The 25,488-nt window shown below is 45.0% G+C and overlaps 1 protein-coding gene across 1 annotated transcript in view; it reads left to right on the forward strand.

The window, feature by feature from the left end:
- Positions 1 to 25,488, forward strand: part of adamts6 (ADAM metallopeptidase with thrombospondin type 1 motif, 6) — a 92,693-nt gene that overhangs the window by 37,059 nt on the left and 30,146 nt on the right. Inside the window, exons 12-18 of the mRNA XM_080755419.1 lie at positions 3,744 to 3,851; positions 6,990 to 7,135; positions 8,291 to 8,354; positions 12,222 to 12,324; positions 13,334 to 13,467; positions 14,915 to 15,038; positions 17,990 to 18,070. Of these exons, the coding sequence (XP_080611545.1) occupies positions 3,744 to 3,851; positions 6,990 to 7,135; positions 8,291 to 8,354; positions 12,222 to 12,324; positions 13,334 to 13,467; positions 14,915 to 15,038; positions 17,990 to 18,070 (760 nt within the window). The remainder of the gene's footprint in view (positions 1 to 3,743; positions 3,852 to 6,989; positions 7,136 to 8,290; positions 8,355 to 12,221; positions 12,325 to 13,333; positions 13,468 to 14,914; positions 15,039 to 17,989; positions 18,071 to 25,488) is intronic.

Genomic DNA, 25,488 nt, shown 5'->3' on the forward strand with positions numbered 1-25,488 from the left:
CCAGGGACCCCCCCACTTCTGAAAAATATTATGTGCCAGGGACCCCCCCCTTCTGAAAAATATTTCGTGCCAGGGACACGCCTGCCCATCTGAAAAATATTTTGTTTCGACGAATATTCAAAATGCTTCCCTTTTTTCGATGGAATTCTTTGAAAATAGCAGATCTACGAGCTCATAACATGCTGCATGAGCTTGTAAATCTATTTTCAAATATCCGATGCGTATAGGTTTAGAATGTGCTCGTGTGGCCATGAGTGGTTCTCTACACTTTTTAGTCCGTCTCCCCAGGATCCAAACAAGTGAAAATAGCAAGCTCACAAAGTGTCGCATGTAAATCGGCTATTTTCACTACTGTTTTCTAATACAATTTAGTCCATTTTTCTTTCTCATAAAAATGTGTCCATGGCCAACACATGGGTCCCGACCCACTGTTTAGAAACCAGTGGCCTATCTAGTCACTTTTCATAGACCCAGGCTCGCTTGTTTCTCTCTGGCGACCTGGCAACACCGCCGGGGAGAGAGGAGAGTGGCGGTTGTTCTGCTGTATTTGATCTGGATAGGCTCTGCGGAGTCTGGCGTAGTCCGTGGCATATTTACCGACCCCGGGGTCACAATCTACGCTAGGGATCATAAGTCTTTTTCATGGGCCTCGCTCCTCTCTCCTCTCCTCTCCTCTCCTCTCCTCTCCTCTCCTCTCCTCTCCTCTCCTCTCCTCTCCTCTCCTCTCCTCTCCCCCATCCGTACACAGTGTGTCCTGTAAAAAGGAAGGGGGAAAAAAAACGGCTCTTTGAAGTCGGAGATGCAAGGCGACCCAGTTGGCTTTTAATGGCAGATCTAATGCAAGGTTGTTCCGAGCTGTCCCTTGTAACATGCATTCGATGTTATGTTATATACTGTATGTCATCAATGTTGAGCTACACACCTATTATCTCCATGTTCTAACTTTTCTAACACACAAAAGCATTAAAAGTGGCAGATCCACAAGCTTGTAGATGTGCCACTTTTGATGAATTTGAATCCTGGAAAGTAAGAGGATTGGACATGTGAGGTTTCCACCCGACCCGAGACCATATAATATCACCTCCGTCGGGCTAAAGACCCTGTATCTCCCTATTTCAACTTCTGTATATATTTTGTGTTAAATTGATGACCTGTTTCGTCATGCAAGAGTTGCACAGACAGTGAGAATAGCAGATGTACGAGGTCACAGTGCGTCATGATGACGGTGCGCCGTGAGTGTGTGGATTGGCTACTTTCACTATAGTAGATTTATTTTTAAATGGCAATAAAAAGGAACAGGTTTTGGACATACAAGATTTCCTCCTGACAGCGACGATATTTCGGGGCAACTTACTGCGGTCTCCCCTTTTCTGTCTCTCTTTTCACTCCCTATCTCTTTCTCTCCCTCTCTCTCTCTCTCTCTCTCTCACACACACACACACACACACACACACACACACACACACACACACAGTCATCTAAATGAATTCTCCTTCTGTTGTAGGCTGAGGAAAGGGAGGAGAAGATAGATATGTAATACAAAAGGTATTTGTTATGCCTACACGTATTTCAGGACAGCCAGGGGGAGGCAGGGGGGAAGCGGGCCTTTGCTCACTGTTGATTTCCCATAAGGAGCTTAGATTTGATTCCCTGAAGTGATGTCACAGCCCCCCCCCCCCCAGCACGGTCGGTGGGTCTTGAGGTGAACGTGCGCAAATCGTTTAGTCACGGGGGATTTTTCAAACAAGATGACTCTTCAGTTCTGATGGCACTGGGGCACCAGATACAGTACATGTAGCCTGATGTAGGGCCGGGTGGACACCTGAAAACCAGGAAACCGGGAAAGCATCTGACATTGTAGGTGTTAGCGATAGCTATTCAAAAATAGCAGATATACAAGCATGTATCTGCAATAATTTATTATTATTATCATTATTATAACTAAAAAATACATCGCATGGATGCACCTGGGACGTATCTTCAGTGATGTTTCCTGAGGTCAACAGGGTTTGGGTCTACCAACATCATACCCCTCACTCAGGCGACCCAGCCGGGGTTGATCAAATCCCGACTTACGTCCCAGTAGCTATACCCTCGATCAGTTCATCAGGGAATGAGCAAGGCCACACAATCTGTTGCTCCGGAACTACTCTGCCGGTACTGGGAGAACCAAAATCTGGCGTGTGGAAGGACTAGGCTCTGTGGGTTGACTCCTGTACGGGCCCCTCCAACGTCTCACCATGTCCACTCCTGCTCTCACCAGGCCCAGGACCTGTGTGTTGCACCAGACTCCCAGTACCAGGCACTGCATTCAGGAGTGGTGGATTATAATCAGGGCTGCACATAAGCGGTGCGCCAGTGAGCATGCGCCATCAAAATTCATAATGCGCTGTCAATCAAGCGCCGGGAAGCACTTCTGCGTACCAACAGCTGGGGCCGCACAGAATGATTATCATGGCCAGAATACTAGTAAATTATGTGGCGAGAGCATTTCCCACTGACTGCCACTCAAAGTAGCTACTACTGGCCAATCACAGCACGTCTTGCACAAGTGCTCTGGCCATTGTGTCTAATCACAGCGCGTCCTTAGTCAAACGAGGGAGGATCCACTCTATGGGGAGGATTCCATGCTGCTCACTGCTTGTTTTCCGGGTGCTGGAGCAAGTTGCTTGTGTGCGATGCAACTTGCTCGTGTGCGATGCCGTCTCTCACGGACTGGCACTGTTGCTGCACAATATGAAGCTTATCAACATGACAACAGTGTGTCCCGACATACTGTCCCTTATTATCGTTAAGTCGGGTAGTGTACACTGTTTATTTTGCATGTGTGTCTGACTGTCTGACTCTGTGTTGACTGTGTGTACATCTCCTCGGCTAAAAACAAAAGTGAAGCCTGACGTATGCTTCACCGTACGACGTGTCGTATGTTAAACAAATATGCAATAGCTGATCTGCAAGCTCACAATGTGTCGCCTCCGCAACACATTGTGAGCTAGTAGATCGACTATTTAAATTTAAAAAAAGTATCTAAATATTGCTTTGATGCTCATATTATCCTTAGGAATATTAAGAAGTTTGTATTAGAATATGCATATAGGGCTGCAATTTGCAACTCTAGATATTTTTGTATAATGGGATGAATCTAGAGTTGCAATACTCTCCATTGACTCCCCAGTCTCCACTTATCCAATAAATATCGTTTTGCTATAAGTTATTCATGCATCCCTCTTTTATCCATTTTAGGAGCACCAAGTAACTCCTCCAGGTGCTCCTCTGAGTACTAGACCAAAAAAGTTGTGTGCAGCCCTGATTATAATGGCCCTCCTAAAGGCCTCACCAAGGTTTGTTGGGCTTCCTCCTCACGGAGGACAAATGGCTGGTGCGCTAACCCATACTGCTCACCCGGGTGCCGTCTACATTTCGGCTGTCACCCGTCTCTCCGGTGGTCACCAGACTATACCTGGTTGTCACATAGTCTATTCCTATGAGTCACTATAAATAGAAGAACTATAACAAAAAAATACATCGCATGGATGCACCTGGGACGTATTATTATTATTAATAATTTTGAGACGGGATGTCCGCGGCCATATGAATTATATCAATTTGGGGGTCCTTTGAGAACCACCGATTTAGAAGGCATTTGTAGCATTGGCCTCAGGTCTTAATGGGTGATAATACGTCACTCCACAGTCCAGTGCATTGCTTTATTCTGACCAACTTGCTTTTGCCTTCTTTCCTAGGAAGTGTGTAGAGAGCTCTGGTGCCTTAGCAAAAGCAACCGATGTGTCACCAACAGTATCCCTGCTGCCGAGGGGACGCTGTGTCAGACCGGCAGCATCGAGAAAGGGGTGAGTCCTCTGTCACACACGCACGTGCACCCATACACACACGCACACAGACACACGCACACACACACACACGTGCACACATGCATGCACACGCACGCACGCACGCACGCACGCAGGTAGGTCAGATTAACATATGGAATGTCAGAAAATACTGTATATGGAGATCTAAGGGTGTCAGCGGGGGCAGTGTCTTGGGTATACAGGGTTTGATGAGGGCACAGGTAGGGACGAGCCTTAATATTCGGGCCTGTTGAGAACTCTAGTTTGGCTGCACTAATTACTTTGGGGCAGGCCCGTCTAGAGTTTGAATTGACAGGTATCAGTCAAAAGGAAGACATCGAAGAGGAAGGACGGGTGGGGAAGGATCAACATATGGAATGTTAGAACAGGTGAGGTACAGGCTTTAGTTAGTCATTAGACAGAAAACCTACCTCAAACCCTAACCTAACCATAACGGCAAGCACGGGAGCTGCGCATGTTTGAGTGCTAGTCCGACCGTTGTTCCCGCATGTCGGACTAATGCCCCGTCGGAATTACCATCAGGTCAGCTCCATATATGGAGATCTAAGGATTTGAGGTTTGAGGTCAGATGTAGACTTGCTGACCAGCTCCATATATGTAGATCTAAGTAATGATCTTCTCCATGTATGGCTATCCAGGGTTTGATGAGGTCAGTGTCGTATATCTTCATACAGTATATGGAGAGGTCCATATATGGAGCGTGTCACAAGGTGTGACGGACTGACGGCCATATATGGTGGCGTGACGGACGGAACGGCAGGTTTTCCAGGTTTTCATAGTATTCACAATGAAGCCTTGAATTCATTGTTTTTGTCGCATTCCTTTAAGCCAATCATTTGATGACCACCAGAGACTAAAAAAACCCAGACAGATCAAACAAGCTCACATTGGCTATTTTGGTGCAATGTAAACCTGACGTGTTCTGTCTCTCCTTTTGATCTGTGGCGGTTTGGGAAGGTAGCGTCATTCCCAGCTGCACGCACGCACGCACGCACGCACGCACGCACGCACGCACGCACACACACAGACAAATTCACGGATAAACATGCCGTAACACACACATGCCATGCCAGGCCATGCCAGCGCTGTACTAGTAGGTCATGGGTTCATGTTGGATGGCAGGTCCAGGTTCGGCGAGAGAGAGAGAGGGAGAGAGACAGTTTTGACATGGGATTACAGCGGCTATTGTCGCCTCATGGTCCGAGGTCTCAACGGGAAGAATGGGAGAGTGTCACGAGCTGTCACCCGCCATTACTGTCAGGATCACTGGAGTCTTTCAGGGAGGAGGCCGCGGACAGGGCAACACACACACACACACACACACACACACACACACACACGCACAGGCACAGGCACAGGCGGGGCCCCCAGGTTGAGCCTGGGGGGTGTGTGGGGGTTGTTTGGAACAGCTTTGGGCCAAGCTTTAGGACAGGCCAGTGGTGTAAGCTGTCTGCTCCATGCTGGTGGTGGCGGTGGTGGTTGGGGGGGACTTCAAAGGAATTATGAATGTCAGCCATTTCTCACCCAGCGTGTAATGGAGAGAGGCCCTGCCAAACGGGGGATGGAATGATGGGGAGAGAGAGAGGCTCTGAGAGAGTGAGGGAGAGAGGGTGAGAGAGAGATAAAACAAGGGTAGATTAGGACAGGCGATCTCAAACTTTTAAATCACACTCGTGTGAAATGAGGGGCGCCTGGTAATGTTTGTAACTGCTCTAAACAAACATTAAAACATTTACTGCCAAAGCCGCAATATTGCGGCTTTGTAATCAAGACCCATAGGCTATGCTTTATATCTATATCAATATCAAACGACTACGCTAAAAAAAAAACCTTTGGTCCTGTCCAAGTTGCTAGGCAACACATTCGACACCCCCAGCACAAGGACGAGTGCGCGTGTGCACTGCACGCCATAGGGACCCATATAAAGTTTTTTGATTGATTGATTTATTAACAGTTTGCAGAATTACAGTACATTTCAAGTACAACTCAATACAAAAACTGTTAACAGTGAGTGGACGACACCATAAAGCATTACACTTGTTTACAATAGGGCCCACCATTTTCAATTCATCAAAACATTTAGAGACGTACGAATATGCACAACTATATAGTCAAAAGGAAATCATCATAGTAGGTAAAAAGGGAAAAGAAACATATACAGTGAGGGGGAACAGGGGGGGTAGAATCTTTGTCGGCTGTTATCTCTGAAAAATGCTCCGCTGTCCGTGGTTTTGGCCAATCCATCAGAGTTTCGGGTGTGATTTGTGATTTTTGATGGAATCGCTCCCGACTCCGATCATGGCGAAAGATAAACATGGTGGGCTCCTGCTAACACAAGCTGCTGCTTCTTCTCTCGCTCTGCGAGGCTGGGAGACCCGGATGTAAATGGGGAGAAAAACTGTCTTTTCCCTGGCAGAACCTAACCACCTCCAATGAACACTAGATGGCAGTGTTAAAAGTCCATAGACTTTAGATCAAATCTGAAGGAGTATAAAAAAAAGTGTTTTACATAGGTCGGCCACCTGGTGGGGCTATAAAGAGCAGATGTGAAAAATGCAGGTCAAAGGTTTTGCCTTGGCCTCTAGGGAGTGTGCATTCAAAGTTGTACACAGATCGGTGCAGTTGTAGGTAAAAACACGAATGGGCCAGGCCACCATGAGGCTGATGTGTAAATCTTGGGAAAGTGCATGCAAAATCTCCCTCAAATTGCACTCAGCGTTCACGACGACTGTACACACACTCCCTGCATACCAGAGCAGAACCTCTGCCCCAAAATTTTCACATTATAGCGCCACCACAAGGCCGATCTGTGTGTATATATATATATATATATATATATATATTATATAGTATAGTTAAGTATATATATATATATATATACACAGATTCCTACATCACACAAATCGAGTACCTACACATGATCTCTATAGTCATCATGAGAGATGAGGTTTCTGCCCAACAACAACGACACACAAAACCGGGGGTCAGTTGAAATGTCCTTAACTAACCAATGTCTGTGTGTGTGTGTGTGTGTGTGTGTGTGTGTGTGTGTGTGTGTGTGTGTGTGTGTGTGTGTGTGTGGTGCGTGCGTGCGTGCGTGCGTGCGTGCGTGCTCAGTGGTGCTACCAGGGCGAGTGCGTGCTGTTCGGGACGTGGCCGCAGAGCGTCAACGGGGGCTGGGGTCCCTGGTCCTCGTGGGGGGAGTGCAGCAGGACGTGCGGCGGCGGCGTGTCCTCGTCCCTGAGGCACTGTGACAGCCCAGCGTAAGTAGGCAAAGTAAGCCACAAGCAGAGCTGAACACACAGACACAATCCAGCCAGGTGCTACCGGTGGACTGGTATTAGCCCAACACTTTGTTGTGAGGGCCAAAATGTCCCCTCAAGTATAGTTAGACTTGACACATTCACTGAGTATACTCGTCAATTCAAATCCAGCCGTTCGTGTTCACTGCCATTGACGAGTACACTGGCCAAATAAGGGTTTTTATTGATGACGTTAGATTCCGCTCGTATGCAATGTACGGTTGCTAGGCGCTCGATGAAACCGGAAGAGGAAAATTAACCGGAAGTTAATTAAATGACAGATTGCGTTTTTTCCCCAACAAGCTTTATTCAGGCCCATGACTAAATCGTTGATGATCGCGGTTACAAAAATATTGGTGAATAAAAAAATATCACTGCTCTTATTACTTCCTTTACGCAGCCTTATTACTGAGTCCCTACTGCCTTATGCTCCCTTATTGTCGTGATGCTAATCATCTCGGGACCCTCCCAAAATGATTTGGGGTCCCGTCCGACCCCCAGTTTGGGAACCACTGATTTACGGGGTTAAGGGTTGTTTTAAAGGACCTTGGTCAGATATCGTTTCTTGTCTTTTGGCCTCACTCTGAAGAACCAGTTTCGGTTCCAGCCGGAACTTTAATCCTTCTGTGTAGTTATCTAAAAAACCATGGAATTCTTTTCAGAAGACGTGAACAAACAGCGCGAAATAAACAAAGTGAAAGTCACAAGCCTATAACGTATTCATACAAAATTTCATCTGTGAATGATTGTAATGATCGATGTGATTGACTGACGTGCTCTCCTCTCTCTCTCTCTCTCTCTCTCTGCGCTGGCAGCCAGCTGTTTGGCTTCTAATCCATTGGTTCTAAAGGTGGGGTTCGGGGACCCCCAAAGGTCCTTGCGGGGGTAGCAGGGGGTTCCCAGCAAAATTGCAAGATTAGTTAATATGGCATCACAATCATTTTAGCCACTTCATACTTTGGCTTAAATCAAATCTCAGCAGATCTATAAGCTCATCGCGTGGCACGAAATGACGCGCGATGAGGGGTCCGCAGCCAAATAAATATCATTTTGGGGGTCCTTGACATGAAAGGGTTTGTTCTAATCATTGCTTCTCTCTCTCTGTGTGTCTCCCAGCCCTTCAGGAGGAGGCAAGTACTGTCTGGGAGAGAGGAAGCGCTACAGATCATGTAACACCGACGTGAGTTCATTATGCCAGCACTGTTCGGTGGACACTGAGTGCATTTACTTGACTACTCTCTTACTTAAAGCCTTTTTGTACTTAAAGCCTTTTGCCCAATCTGTATGGCAGAGTATATGTCGTTAATGCAATATTCACTTATACGATCAGGATGGTTGTATTGTCTATTGAGACATTTAGTTTGTGTCAAAGGTCACGTCTCACCTAGACACAGAATCTGACACCAAACCAATTCAACATTATATACAGTATATATATATATATATATATATATATATATATATATATATATATATATATATATTACTGTATGTATATTGCCAAGCTGATGGCTTGGCAAAAAAAACTTACAGTTTTTCAAATCTACAAGCACAGAACGTAATTTTGTGTATTTTGTGACCAATTTCTATCCATTTATGACCATTTATGACAATGTACACCGTACTTTGTAATATTGAACACTTGAGTATATAGTACACTACTTTGTCCACCACTGCTTCTTGGTCCCCCTATTGCAGTCGGTCTGCTTGGTGTATATGGAGCAAAAGTATACAAGTGACTATAGGAAACTAAACTGTACATTGTGATGGATGCTGTGCCTCTGGTTTGTAATGGCTGCAGCAGTTCAGTTTGGGTCTGTTGAAGCGCTCCTCCGACCTGGAATGGGTTTGGCCCGTCGCAGCATGGCTGCTCATCCTCCTTTCTTTTCTTTTTTTTCCTTTTTTTTCCCTCGCTGGTGAATCGCTGCTCCTTGTGTGTGTGTGTGTGTGTGTGTGTTTGGCATTGCCTTGTCGGAGGATGACAGTGCATATGGGAGAGCCCATTTTCTTTCGGACTCCCTCTTCTCCCAGTGTTTCTCCCGAGTGGGTGGGGCGCTGTTTTGAGGTTAGTTTTTTTAGGCTGGCCCAAGTACAGAGCCCTGAGTGACCCCGGTCAACTAAGCATATCAATGCTGTCGGGCAGAAACCTCTTATATCCATTTTTTTGTTTGTTCAAATCAACCCCCGTATACTTGATCACACAAAGCATCAAAAGGAGCAGATCTACAAGCTCGAAACGCGGCGTCAAGCAACAAACTATGAAGTTGTAGATCTGCTATATTTGAATCCTATATTATGGACATTGGTTTTAGTCCCGGACAATAAGACGAAAATAAAAATAAACTAAAACTGCATAGGGTCACGATTAGCTATTTGAATTTCTATGGTGAATTTTGTTCATTTATTTTGTTGTATGATTTTTATTTTTTTCTCATCCATTGTTTAAAGCACTGTTTGTCCTTTTCCATTGAGACATTGTTTTGTCAATCACACAATGCTATTTCCCCCTGCGGATTCCATGAAAAGCAATCTGTGACCCTTTTTTTGTCTCGAGCCTTGCTCTAAAAAGCTATATTTTGCATGGCTGGAAGTTCATAAACTCAGTTTTAACTATATTTAGGTGGCCGTTTCTTTATATAAATATGTATAAATGTATACTGTATATATAAATATATATATATATATATATATATATATATATATATAATTTTGTATTTATTTTTTTATTTTTTTGGTGAAGGTGAAAATTGAGCCAGTTAGGGGCCCCGTTGGATATTCAACCGCAGTCTTAAAAATAACAGCTGAGAGCAAGCAGTGAGTGTTTACTTTGGACAACAAACAACATCTCAAACCAATATTTCATTCCCCCGAGTCCCCGACCGCACTGCCTTCCAAAGTACGCACGCACGCACACAGGCAGGCAGACAGTCACTGTATGTACACAAACATGCACACGGCTCTAGCTTTCTCTCACACATACACACACACACACACACACAAAAACAGAACGGTTATGCACCCAAAGGTTCCCATCCGGCAGCGATGAATACGATATATTTATTAATTTATTTACCATTATTCAACAATTTCAGATCCGTAGAGATAAAATTGGTGATATATATATATAAATACAAAACACAGACATATCAATACAAGACAAGTAAACATCAGTACAGGAGACAAAACAACTACGGTATAATGTTAAAGATGACAATCAGTGACAAATTGAGCTGGTTTCGCTTTAAGACAGGTTGAATTTGAAAGTCAAATAATTGGTGATAATTGGTTGGTCTCTTTTAGTTTGGTCGGACTATTCCAGTGGCCGTTCATTAAAAACAAATAAAAAGAGAGAGAGAATCAAACATTGTATCAGGCCATGATGTGTAACCTGTCTGGTATTCAGTCGTCAATCCATCAGCGTTGCAACATCACCGCAGCTGTGTTAACCATGTTGTTCTTCTGACGCAATCGGCTTAAGTTTGATGTGCACTACCGCTTAAAGAGCTGCCGGATCGGCTGACACTTCAACCTCTTCAACCCCTGTGTGCCTTCTCCACCGGGGGTGTGGGTGGGTGGGTGTGTGTGTGTGTGTGGGGGGGGGGGGTCTATTACTTTACCTCTTCAACCCCTGTGTGCCTTCTCCACCGGGGGTGTGTGTGTGTGTGTGTGTGTGTGTGTGTGGGTGGGGGGGGGGTCTATTACTTTACCTCTTCAACCCCTGTGTGCCTTCTCCACCGGGGGTGTGTGTGTGTGTGTGTGTGTGTGTGTGTGTGGGGGGGGGGGTCTATTACTTTACCTCTTCAACCCCTGTGTGCCTTCTCCACCGGGGGGGTGTGGGTGGGGGGGGGGTCTATTACTTTTTGAGCGGCGCTATAGCCCCTCCAATGCATTGCTTTCCGAAATTACGTCATAGGCCAGTCAAATCTGTGGACTTTTATTTTAAAGTTTGTTTAGGGCAGAAAATACAACGTAAGATGTCATCTGGCTGATATAAATACTGCCTTACCCCTTATGCCTAAACTTAGCCATACAGTATGTTATAGTCTACTATTTTGAAAAACATTTTAAAATGTGAGCTTGTAGATCGGCTATTTGAACTACTTAAAATTATTTTTTCAAAATAGTAAAACAATGGCACAAAAACGTTTAGGGATAAGGGGTAAGGCGGCGCGGCAAGATAGGGCCCAATATCTCTTTGGCGGAAATAGCCGATCGTGAGCTTTCAGATCAGCGGTTCTCAGACCTAGTGAATTGTGTGATAATAATTGGGATTGTATACCAATCCCCCCCCCCCCCTCCCCTTTGAGAACCACTGTTCAAGTTCACCTATTCTTGCTGAATGTTCTTCCAGAATGTTCTTCCAGAATAGGCCGACCCGACCCACAGGGTCTCATGTGGTTAAGTTCCAGTATGTTCTTCCAGATTAGGCCGACCCGCAGGGTCTCATGTGATTAAGTGGTAATGAAAGTCACTCACCCTCCAGCGTGGGTTTCAAGGCTCTAAAGCGCCGACATTGGATCGGAACACTCTCTGGCTGTGAATTACGGCTTTGACCCTGGACTCACTAAGAGCCTTTATTTGTCCCCGGAGGAGGGGGGGGGGGGGGGGGTGATTTGGGGGACCCCTTCTCACCAATAATGTGCACCCCCCCCCCCTCTCGCTGGAGCAACATCCAAGCAAAGAGTACCAGAAACACCCATCTAGAAGCAGAGAGATGTGTGTCTCTGGCATCCAGGGCTGTCTTTGTGTTTCTAATTAGCCACAGCCATAGACCGACTGTGTGTTCTATTATCCCTCACAGAGCACCGCATGAACAACAAAGCTGGCTCTCAAAAAAACAAAACTAATATGTTTGTGCATTATCTTCTCTGTCGGATGGAAACCTCATATGTCCAGAACTGTTACTTTTCGGGATTCAAATTCAAAAGCATAAAAAGTAGCAGACAAGTTGTAGTATGATCAGGTAGGGCGTTGATTTACGTAAAAAATGTTTAAATATGAAGATAAGAGGTTTCTGCCCTGACGATATTCCCATCTTGTGTTGTAGGCGTGCCCCGTGGGATCTCGCGATTTCCGCGAGAAGCAGTGTGCAGACTTCGACAGCATGCCGTTCCGCGGGAAGTACTACAACTGGAAGCCCTACACTGGAGGTGAGTTCACAAATACATTCATTCATTCATTACCATTCTTTTTTCCACCTTTTTATGCCAGTTGATTCCTCCCTCCCCACATACATTTCTTGGGGGGAAGACATGCAGTAAAGACCGTCGGGATCGGGAATCGAACCCATATGGCACACTGCCAGACTGGATTACCACTGCCAGCCAAGGTGCCTGGACCATTGAGCCATGGCCTAGGCCCCCACACACATTTCTGTGTTGTCAGTCACTGCTGTTGTATCCTACTGACTCGCTGGGCTGTCAGTGAGTTTACAGACCTGTAAGGGTCCATTGTGACCCTTTGGTGGTCCCGGGGCCCTAGGGTGGGAAGCGATGTCTGTCTGTCTGTCTGTCTGTCTGTCTTTCTTTCTTTCTTTCTTTCTGTCTTTCTTGTGTACCCAGCTAACACCAACAGTGAGGAGGCTTCTTTTGATGGCCAAAGAATTCCTCAGATTCCTGCAGTGCGTTTGATGACCCCGCTGCTGTTTGGGGTCCTATTACCCCCCCCCCCCCCCCCCCACCCCCCCCCGCTGGACAGGCATTCGTAGTTTTCATGCTAGGATACTAATAACAGTTAGACCGTATAGATGTGTCTTTTTTTTCTGAAAATATGCCCTAATTTGGGTCATGGTAGTTCCCCGAATTATTTCACAAATCTACAAATGCTTACAACTCGTTGTGTTAAGCTTACAGATCTTCGTCCCCCCCAAAATATTCTCTCCCTAAGATTTCAGTGTGGGACTGAACTACAGTTTATTTGTAATTTATTCTTGTAGCAGTAGTGCATAGACAGTATCTATGATGCATTAGCTGTATGGACTTCCTGGTCACTAAGTTGTGGCCATTACTCCATGGCGTCCCGCCTCCTTCATTATACATGGTGGTGTCCAAAGTGTGATCCGTTCCTGGTATGGAAGTCCATACAGCAAATGCACCATGGGTACTGTAGTCTATGCACTACAGCCACGATCCTCTCAATGTGTATTGTGTTGTGTGGCAGGTGGCGTGAAGCCCTGTGCGCTGAACTGCTTAGCGGAGGGCTATAACTTCTATACTGAGCGCTCGCCCGCCGTCATCGACGGCACACGCTGCCAGGCTGATTCCCTGGACATCTGCATCAACGGAGAATGCAAGGTAAGAGGGACACAAACACGTGGTGGTGGTGCACCACACTCACGACCCAATCGTTTTTTGGCAAATAAATAAATAAACAAACAAACAAACAATCAAATAAATAAGTAAATACATAAATAAATAAAGTCTTTGTTCTGGAGGTCCCTGGAACAAACTACTTAATAATCATTTATCATTTTGGGGGTCATTGATATGGAAATGTTCTGTGCACCACTGTAGCAACATTCGTTTTTCAGAAAACAGTCGGCCTCAGGTCTTAATAGGTTCACTATGGAAATACAAGGTTTATGCCCCGACAGCAAATTGTATACACTAAATGATATACACTGTTCTCCAATAGAGAGTATGCACATGCATCACTTTTCCACCGGGACACGCCCCCCTCATCTAGACTGAGATTGAGCAGCATGGAGTGTTGGAGTTTGGAAGCACTCGTTGGAAGTCACTCGGCAGTCCTGTTTCTAAATGTCACATAATGCAGGAAGCAGCAGGACATTGCATTATTGAATTCAAGTGCTTGTCACTTGCAAGGAATTTCGTAGCTCATTACTGTACATGTCTATGGTGCATTTTTGGGAAACAAACACTTTTCAGAAAGAGGGTAATTCAAGCTTTCCGTACAGCTGCAATGTTGGTGAGTTTAACGTTGTTTAATACAATCAGATAGGACTTTTCTGTTTGGATGAATGGGCTGTCAAGGCCAGACTGTTTTTTTGTTGTTGTTTTTTGCCACTCAGTAGGCGTTCCCGGCATGACTTCCGGGTACGATGATGATGTCACGCTCATAGCCTCTATACAGAACATGTGATTGTGATTGTACAGGACTGTCTTCTACTCTGTTATCAGCCACCGGCAGGCTGCAGGCAGCACAGTTGAGCATACATTGTGTTTATGAACCAGTAGAACAGGAAATTCACACGGCAGACATATTGGGGACGTTATGAAAAGACATTGTGTCAAGGCATTGTGGTTATTACAATTTGGGTGTTTTTTTTGTTTATTAAACAAATGATTAAAATACATGTAAAATTGCACGTTGAGTGGCGGGACAATACCGGCCTTATGTTGTTTAGTAATAGGGAGCCAGAATTTGGCATTGTTTTATGCATGCAAGCTCACAATGAGGTGTGTGTGTGTGTGTGTGTGTGTGTGTGTGTGTGTGTGTGTGTGTGTGTGTGTGTGTGTGTGTCCCAACTAAGGACTAGCACAGGTTTATTTGAACAGGTTTATTTCTAGTGTTTGGGATTGGCTCTCTGGGTTGACTGCCTAAACCTCTGGAACCTTTTTCACATACAAGCACGCCGCGCACGCACGCACGCACGCACACGCACACACTGCTGTGATGTGCACATGTGCTGAAGAGAGAGATAGATGGAGTGACTGACTGACTGACAGCATGTGGGCTGTGGCAGTATATTCAGACAGTATGGTGTGTTGTCCTCTACAGCATGTGGGCTGTGACAACATCCTGAGCTCAGACGCCAAGGAGGACAGGTGTCGCGTGTGTGGAGGCGACGGCAGCACCTGTGAGACCACAGAGGGCCTGTTCAACGAGTCTCTGCCCAGAGGAGGTAAAACACCACACACATGCATGCATGTGAGCTTGGCCAAATACATATCATTCTCAGGGTCCTTGACATGAAAAAGTTTGCGAACCACTCATGTAAGCAACATACATTTTTATTATTATTTTAACAGTTTTAGTAGTTAGGATTTAGAAGACATTTTGTGGAATCGGCCTCCTGAGGTCTTCATGGAATAAACATATCGAGTGTATCTGTGTGAACTAGCGAAGACGTATCGAATAAGCCGTAAATTAACGTGATGAACGGTCGGACAGGTGGGTCAAGGTGACCGCCGGTGCACACGTCAGACTCTGCTCGGCAGTCGTTAAAGTTCCTCTCCAGAGGGTTCCAGTATTTTGTTCAGACTGGCGAAAAAAATAAGAGGGAACACAGCCCGTGACGTAGAGGCTCAGAGAATTGCGGTGTGTGTGTTTTGGCCCTGGTTACCACGTGCAACAAAACGTTGAGTCACTTTCTTGGTAGATAAAAGTCCTCTGTGAAGAAAACAAGATGGAAATGCAGGAACTCATTGTCTTCTTGGCAAAAAGATGGATTTGTCTGTGAGCCAAAAGATCATTGAAGCCAAGTAGATATATTATTTTTTTCTTTCATGGAGATGTGTATTTTCCCCTTTTTTTTTGTCAACCAATGATAAGGCATATTACCACTGTCTGAAGGAAAACCTTTATTATTACAAATAAATAGTGAAAATAGTCTGATCTTGTGAGCTTGTAGATCTGCTAGTTTCACTACTTTTGGGTGACACTCTTGTATGGTGTTTGGAGTAGGCCTTTAATTTACACAAAAGTAAAGTCGGTAGCGCTGTCACCTCACAGTTAGAAGGTCCTGTGTATAAAGCGGCTATGGGCGTGTTTTCTTCTCTGGGTCATCAGTGCCCATACCCTAGTGGATTTGGCGAAAGGGCCTTTCTGTGTGGACTGTGGAGTTTGCATGTTCTCCCCATGTCCCCTAGTGTAGGTAGGTACCCTCACAAAAAATGCAGTAATCCTGGTCACTATACTGCCTCCCCCCTGGCCAGCCTGATGGAGGGGAAAGGAACTGGTCGGAATAACGTGTTCCTTCCACACGCTACAGTGTGTCCTAACAAAGAAACTCCCCCCTGTCAGGTGATAAGATCCGGCCTGTTCACTCCTCATGCATTGAAGGAAGCATCAGCTCAGTTCGGGACTCTCCCCAGGTTGGCAGGGGGAGAGTAGCGCCCAGGATTACAGCTTAGGCAATTGGCACTAGGTGCACAAATTTGAATAAAACATTTAGAAGAAAAACAAATGAAACATGGGAGATAGGAGGTTTCTCCCCCAAACCCCCCGTTTAGAGCATGCTGTCAAAATATATATTCCTATTAATGACGTCATCCAGTGAAGGGAATCAGGGACAGAGATAGCGGTATGCTAACTTGGCTCTCTGTGTGGAGAGACATTCTCCAGTCTACAGAGAGAGAGTAATGCATCATTTATGCTCCCTCGTACGACGGTGCAGCGCGCACCGTCAAGAATAGCTGGCCTACAAGCTCACAACGTGTCGTGTACGCCACGCGCTGTGAGCTTGTAGGTCGCCTATTCTCGGTGTGAGGCACCACCGTATGACAAAGTATAAATCAGGCCTCAGAGAGCAGTGGTGGAAAAAGTACTAAAATGTTTTACTTAAGTAAAAGTACGAAATGAAGAACTATTCTAAGTAAAAGTCCGGAATTCAAAATGTACTTGAGTAAAAGTACAAACGTATTGGTATGAAAAAGTACCAAAAGTAGAAGTAGTCGTTATGCAGAATGTCCGGTGTATACCGTAAAATGTATACAAATATTATGAAACTAGCAGATCTACAAGCCCACAATGCCTTGCGAGCTTGGAGATTGACTATTTTCAAATGTCCGAAATGTATATAGGGCTGAAGTGTTTAATGTACAGTAGGTTTTGTAATAATAATCTAAATCCACAAAGTAACTAATAACTAAAGTTTTCAAAAAGTGTAGTGCAGTCAAATCTACTACATGTAGTGGAGTAAAAGTATTGAAAATTGGAGAGAGAGAGAGAGGGAGAGAGAGAGAGAGAGAGAGAGAGAGAGAGAGAGAGAGAGAGAAAAAAACATATTTCTCCTTCTATGGTATGGCCAGTAAAGTGTCTAAAAATACTGTGTGTATGTGTTTGGGGAAAGGGGGGTGGATTTGTTTTGTGGCTTTCTTCACAATCCCCTTGTCCTTTTTGGGTGAACACACATTTCCATCCGTGCTCTATGCATCTTGACCTGACATGATCCATACCACCTAAAGTATAAGTATTGGTTTTCTGAAGGATAATGCCATGCACAACCTTGCATGGGGTTGAACCTGACAATCCCCTGATCCCCTGATACTATACAATTTACAATTTAGGCATTTAGCAGACAATCTTAATGAAGAGCGATTGAAAAATGGTATAATCTGTACATTGAAACTATAAACACTATAGAATGGTCAATAATGACCTAGCCTTTGCATAAGCCTGCAGGGTCGTCGAGGCTTCGACCAGTGCTAGGTGGAGTCTGAAGAGGTGAGTCTTCAGACTACGGCCGAAGATGGGGAGTACGTGTGTCTGCAGTTCTAACTGCAATGGGCAGTTCATTCCATAGTTTGGGAGCCAGAAGGGATCAAAAGTAGCAGATTCGCAATCTCCAAACGCGGCGCGAAGTGACAGCGCTTTGACTTGTCGATCTGCTACTATTTTTGTATTTGAATCTTGCAAAAGCAACTGCTTGTCGAAAATGTTTGGTAAGTTTTGAATAACCAAGATTTTTTTTAAATGAATCTTCTCTTCTGGGGTGGTCCTTGGCACAGCCTCTTTTCAGACAGGGTTTCCATGGGATAAGCACTGTGCTTGTACTGAACTGTTGTACTGTTGTTGACAGGTTGCGGGTGTCACCGTAAGCACAATTCTAATGCCATAGGCCTTTTCTTTCAGGTTACATGGAGGTGGTCCAGATACCGAGGGGCTCCGTACACATCGAAATAAAAGAAGTGGCCATGTCTAAAAACTACATCGGTAAGTGTCGGCCTTAACTCGAGTCTGTGTCCTGTCGAACACAAACACGTGGAAAAATGATAAGTCTGCACCGCGTCGGTGTAGACAAGGGGGTGAATGTGGTCTCCTCTATCTATGTTCTTACTTTGTCCTCGTATTTACTTTGTACGCACAACCAAACCTTTTACTTTTATCCTCACAACCAACCAGTTTGTGATTTTTGTCCCAGGAAGAACCTTTCAGACCAACATTGGAGTGCCGTGATTTTTTCCACCCTAAAACATGATCATCAGATATTATTATTATGTACACTTTTTTGTTTGGGTTTGGAGGCTGCAGACAGTCCATTCTGCTGTGCATACAGCAGGGTTTGGAGGCTGCAGCCAGTCCATTCTGCTGTGCATACAGCAGGGTTTGGAGGCTGCAGCCAGTCCATTCTGCTGTGCATACAGCAGGGTTTGGAGGCTGCAGCCAGTCCATTCTGCTGTGCACACAGCAGGGTTTGGAGGCTGCAGACAGTCCATTCTGCTGTGCACACAGCAGGGTTTGGAGGCTGCAGCCAGTCCATTCTGCTGTGCATACAGCAGGGTTTGGAGGCTGCAGCCAGTCCATTCTGCTGTGCATACAGCAGGGTTTGGAGGCTGCAGACAGTCCATTCTGCTGTGCATACAGCAGGGTTTGGAGGCTGCAGCCAGTCCATTCCTTGATGTTGTTGACCTTCCAGGACTTTCTCTGCCTGCCTCTTCATCACTTTCCCTCTACTTTTTTGTTACAGTATTTGTTAAAATATTGTTTTTATGTGGACACGCCAACCAGTTCATTAAGTTTGCCTGGTTTGCCTTGTGTTTGGTGATGGCCATCTTTAAGGAGAACTTCACCCATTTTCAACCTGTCTTCATATAATTAGTCCTCCCTAATAAAATTAAAATAAGATGGCACCATTATTTTTACTTGGTCTGTGTCTCATGGGAGGACTGCGGACAATTCAGAAAAATGCCTACCAGTGACATCATCATTTGGCAGATTTAGAGTCGTGATTCTTTTTCTTAGCTCGTATAATACGACTGTGTCATTTCTTCTTTTAACTTTATTTACCCAGGGAGGTAGCTAAGCTAAGATGCTTATTTCCAACCATGCACGCCCTGCACACACACACACACACACACGCACACACACAAATCTGGGTGCCGACCAGTACAACCACAGTCTAATATAATGTTGGCCACTGAGCAGCTCCACTGGAGCAGTCAGGGTGGTTCAGTGCCTTACTTGCTCAAGAGAATCAAACCGGGGACTTTTCCGGCAATGAGGGTACTGCTGTGCTCCCATTTGTGACTTCTCTGTCGAGACTCGAGAGCGAAGCAGAAGACGATGTTTGGAGTCCGCTGTTTTATTTATCACTTGTTGCCTTAATGCAGTGCTATAAAGCACAGCTATTCATTGCTTGTCCTATAAAAACGCATCATGTAATGGCTAGCTTGGCACCGGGCGACAGGGTTTTTCTCCTCACTTCCAGACTAAACAAAAAGCATTACGTCTCTGTCGAATGAAAACCTCATATATTCCAAACTACGTTTGATGCTTTTGTGTGACGCTGTAGTACGATTACGTACAGTGTTAACCCATTCTGACCTGAGATCAGATTCATACGAGGTTTCCACTGGACACACACTGGTCTGATGAACCCATTCTGACCTGAGATCAGATTCTAAAAATGTCAGTCGTTCTTCGAATTTTTCAAAAATAGCAGACCTACAAGCTCGTATCGCGCCACTCGGTGGCGCGATATGAGCTTGTAGATCTGCTATTTTTCAATAGCTAAAGCATAACATGATGCCAACACCAAAATGGGTGCCCGGTCAGAATGGGTTAAGTTACGAAAAACACAAAATGAAGATAAGACATTTCTCTGCTGTCGTACGGAAACCTTGCATGTCCAATGCTGTTACTTTGATCCAACGTAGTTATTATTTAGTCACACGCCATTTTTTATACTTTTCATTGGTTCAATATTTTGTTGCTGTAAGGCAGAAACCTCTTATCTCCGTATTTTTATGTTTTTTTTTTGTAAATGAATGCCCTATTGCGTCAGATTACAGCGCCACACAAATCTGGCGGAAATAGCAGATCTACAAACACATTGCGGTTCATTTTGAACCTGTAGATCTGCCTTTGTCTTTTTTTTTTTGCTAGTCATGAATTTGGATCCTGACAAGTAACAAGTTTTTGGACATACACTAGCTCTGGTCCATAGTGTTAGAAGGAGTTCTCCTTCTAACGCTATGGTAAACACAAAAAACGCCCTTGGTGGTGCGGGCTTTGGATTGACATGCGTCGAAATACATCCTTGGAAGTCGATGTGTTAATGGGTACAATACGGACATACATGGTTTTATATCCCCGACACGGCACCGTGTGTGTTTGCACTGCAGCACACTGTGGCAGCCGGTGTCATACAACCAAAACAACAATGAAACGAGTGTGCTGTTCATTGAAGAAGGCTTGTTTTGTGGCCCGGACCGGTCCAATAACAGAGAGAAACCAGCGTGACAGTGTCGCTGGATTTATAGCCACGCTCGCTGTTGACGGAGAGCTTAACGTCAAGCACTTTGAAAGCCAGTGGCGGCGTCAGATTTATAGCGGCCGCGTGGTGACAGCTGCTCAAGTCCTGCAGGATTACGAGGGGGGCATATGATGTCTATATATCAAAAAAGTTTAAAGGGTGCAATTACCGGCCGATCGTGAGCCCCTCATGAGCAATTTGTAAAGTTGTGGTTGTCATGAATGTCACGTAGTGTCCCGTTGGTTAAAAGGCGGACAGTTTTCTTTTGTTTTGTGGCATCGTGTGTGGGGTCCCTTAGCTGTGCAGAGCGTAATTACTGCGAATATTTGTTTTTGCAGAGGTGGGGGGTGCTCTTTACCCCTTTTCCCCTCCCCAATTTAGTTGTTATGCCAATTGATTCCTTCCCACACACATTTGTACATCCTACTGACTCACCTGCCATGTGAGTGAGGAGCCCCCACCTCCGTCCTACTCGCCCCCCCCCCAACACTCTCTACTGCAGGTGCAGCGAACACAGGGCCAATCGTGTTCACGTAGAGTAGACACTTGGAAAAGCCGAATGTACCACGCTGGATCCGAACTGGATTCTCTCTCTGTTTGATGTGCATTAGTTAAATAAATATGAAATGGTGCATTTATATAGTGCTTTTATCCAGAACGCTTTATTGTAGGCCTACAGATTGTGCATAACATTCACCCATTTACACACACATTCATTCAACCAATGGCGGAGGAAACCATGCAAGGCACAGTGTCTTGCTCAAGGACACTTCGACACTAACCCAGGATCGAACTGAGAACCTTGTGGTTCCCATCCGGCCGTTCTACCGGCCACTCTACCCCTGATCCACTGCCACCCCCTGACCCCACATGTAATGACCTTTTTTTAACCTTTGGGACACCCAATCTACTGTACACTGTAAAATCCTGTTCACTCTCAGATTTACAGACATTTGGACCCCTGGGTGTTGAGAATATTAACATTAACATATATTAACATATTAACATTTACAAAAAGCTAGCGACATTGTGAAATGTCATGCCGTCATCTAATATTGATCCCTAATCCCTTCTTCGAATTCCAATGAAATGAAATAATCCCCCCCCCCCCTTCTACTGCATGGCACTGGTGGAAAGTAACTTTTTACGGTCGGTCACTCACTCATCCCATGGCCTAGGGGGCCGTATCCCATGGCCTAGGGGGCCGTATCCCATGGCCTAGGGGGCCGTATCCCATGGCCTAGGGGGCCGTATAGGGAAGTCAGGGAAATCTCCAGCGCTCTCGATCTTCTGCTGTGCACACAGCAGGGTTTGGAGGCTGCAGCCAGTCCATTCTGCTGTGCACACAGCAGGGTTTGGAGGCTGCAGCCAGTCCATTCTGCTGTGCACACAGCAGGGTTTGGAGGCTGCAGCCAGTCCATTCTGCTGTGCATACAGCAGGGTTTGGAGGCTGCAGCCAGTCCATTCTGCTGTGCATACATGTGGGTTTGGAGGCTGCAGCCAGTCCATTCTGCTGTGCATACAGCAGGGTTTGGAGGCTGCAGCCAGTCCATTCTGCTGTGCATACAGCAGGGTTTGGAGGCTGCAGCCAGTCCATTCTGCTGTGCATACAGCAGGGTTTGGAGGCTGCAGCCAGTCCATTCTGCTGTGCATACAGCAGGGTTTGGAGGCTGCAGCCAGTCCATTCTGCTGTGCATACAGCAGAGTTTGGAGGCTGCAGCCAGTCCATTCTGCTGTGCATACAGCAGGGTTTGGAGGCTGCAGCCAGTCCATTCCTTGATGTTGTTGACCTTCCAGGACTTTCTCTGCCTGCCTCTTCATCACTTTCCCTCTACTGTGCCCTCTAGGATGTGGGTTTTAAGTTAAAAAAAAATCTCTCAGTCCAAAAGGAGGAGTAAACACGTGTTGCAGTAATCCGTGTGGATTGTACCAGCGTCAGATGCACAGAAGAACAACAATAAAGCCGGCCTGGGATCATTTCTCCTCAATTTGGCTCCGTTTCAATGCTGAGAAAGTGGATATTTTCACATCTTGTTGTGGTTGGAGACCAACCTTTGTTTTGACAACCGGAGAGAATGGTATTCAGGAGATTCTTCCAAGCTTTCACCTGACGTGTGCGCGCGTCCGTATGTGCGTGTGCGTGTGCGTGTGTGTGTGCGTGTGCGTGCGTGTGTTTTCTTTCTCACACTTGAGGAGCTAGATTAGTGTGTGCGATGTGCGTGTGCATATATCGTTGCTGTCGGGCAGAAATCTTGTATCTCCATATTTAAATGTTAAATCTTTGGGGATAATTTAATGCTCTACTTCGTCATAACACAGTGTCACACAAAAGGAGCATAAATAAGCGCCACGATGTCACATGTTGTGAGCTTGTAGGTCTGTACTATTTCTGCTATTTTTAGGACTAGTGTTTTTTATCTGTTGGCTTTATAAATATTTCACCAATGAAAAGTATTAGCAAGAGTTTGTGACTAAATAATAACTACATTGGATCAATTGGAATACACATCAGGTTTTTTGGAATGTTGCGGTTTTGAACATACAAGCAGTGATGCCGGAAGAAGTACACCATTTTTCTTAACTTAAGTTAAAGTATCAATATCCTGTTGTCGACATTGTACAAGTACAAGTTTGGTATTCAAAATTAGCACTAGTACAAAGGTATTGGCATCAAAATGTACTTTTAGTAAAAAGTAGGCTAGTGCAGGTTTTCAAATGCAAATTGTTTGAAAATGAGTGAGTAGCAGTGAGTAGCTCGTAGTGAGCTTGTAGTGATTAGAAGTTAAAAAAAATGTGAAGTGAGTGTGGGGGTCCCCGGGGGTCCCCGGAAGTTCCAGACCCCCAGGAACGCGCCCAGGGGGGCAGACCGATTCCGGCGAGCCGCCCCTTGTCCGAAACGGTAGAGAAATTAGAGAGTTACCATGTGGGAGTCCCCGAGGGGCTCCCAGAACATCCAGACCCCCACGTCTCCAAACGGTTAAGAAATGACAATTACCGACCTGCCTGTTATCGAGCATAGTGGCCCATGACGTCATGTTCAAACTATCATGGCAAGAGGCGATCAAGAAATAAATGTAATCATCCATGCTGGCACAACCATGTCGTCTAAAAGTGTATTGATACCTGTCAAACAGCGCTGTCAGGGTAAGCAAAATAACACTTTTAAGTTTAACAGTTTCTTTAATATTATTGTATTGGTAAAAAGGTCAATTGCCTGTTAGAAATGTACTGTATTTGAAGATACTGGTTCTGTTTGTGACAATTTATTGTCTCCTGTCTTTCCGTGTGGGGGTCCCTGTACTGTACTGTACTGTACTGTACTGTACTGTACTGTACTGTACTGTACTGTAAAACAAATACCTCAACATTGTACGTAAGTACATAGAGTAAATGCACTTAGTTACTTTCCACCACTCCATTCATACAAGTTTCCACCTAACCTGACGATATATAGTACAGTATGTGTGCTCCAGTGCACGTACGGTGAAAAAGTTGTGCACGTGTGTGTGTGTGTGTGTGTGTGTGTGTGAGCGCGCGCGCGCGCGCATGTGTGTGTGCGTGCGTGCTCGCTCTGCTCTCTGTTTTGTGTCTGTTGGCGGGGTGAAAACAGCCAGTAACATCAGACAGGGAGCACAACATGTTGACGATGATGATGATGATGATGATGATGAATGACGCTGATGACATCATCGCACCAAAACACTGGGCTCCACCTGTTGTCTTAGCTACCGTTCCTCGAGCAGAGAGAGAGAGAGAGAGAGAGAGCCTGCTTTGGATTACAGAGCTGTCATGCTCTTGGAACCGCATGAAGTATATAGAGCGTATAGCCTATAGTCCCGCCCCCTTTCATGACGACGCCAGGCCCAGGAAATAATTCCCAATGCATTTTTCCCATAGACATAAACGTATTTATTTAAATACCTTATAAGTGTCGTACAAACCCAACTCAAGTTGTGACAAATCATGACAACAAACAAATAATAGAATAAAAGAAGAAAAACCACAAAAAAATTGTTGTAACCTGCCATTTTCTTCTTCTTTCTAATTATTTGTTAGGCCCGAAAAAAAATGTTGGTTGTCATGATTTGTCACGACAAGAGTTGGCTTTGTACAAGGCTTAAAAGGTCTTTAAATAAATACTTTTTGAAATGTATGAGGAAAATGAACAGAGAATCATTTCCTGGGACATGGTAGGGGGCAGGACTGCGACACTCTATATACTGTAGTGTCCAGACACAGCAGAGTAGTGTAAAGTAATAAAGTACATTTACTCAAAGTACTGTAATTACACCTTTGAGTATTTCAGATTTTCAGTCCTTCTTGCTCAGAGGCAAATACTGCATCTTTTGCTCCACTACATATTAATTTGGAAATTTTACTAGTTTTTCTTGTTACTAGATTTTTATTATTATTACAAAACATACACTAACCACTTACCGTATACTGTACACTTCGGCCATTTAAAAATAGCAGATCTACAAGCTCACAATGAGCTTGTAGATCTGCTATTTTCAAAAGATTTGTATTCATTTGAAAACTTGTGAAATGGGACATTCTATAGTAGTTTTGGTCTTTATTAATTAAAACCCACTTTTACTCAGTACATTTTGAATGTACTAGTATGTACGAGTACGAGTATTTCTACATTGCGGTATGCTTTTAAGTAAAAACATTTGAGTCATTTTTCCACCACTGATGGCGCCCCTGTTACACAGCATTTGTACATTTTGCAGATCTACAAGCTCACAGCGAGGCGTTGTGAGCTTGTATTTTTGGAGAGTTGATGGTGTATGGCAGGGGTGGGAAACTTTGACGATGGAGATCGAGGGCAACTATATTTTCCACACTCACTACAAGCTCAAAACACGTCGTACTG

This window comes from Protomyctophum bolini (genome assembly GCF_963924005.1).
Source record: "Protomyctophum bolini genome assembly, chromosome: 22".
NCBI classification, from domain to species: domain Eukaryota; kingdom Metazoa; phylum Chordata; class Actinopteri; order Myctophiformes; family Myctophidae; genus Protomyctophum; species Protomyctophum bolini.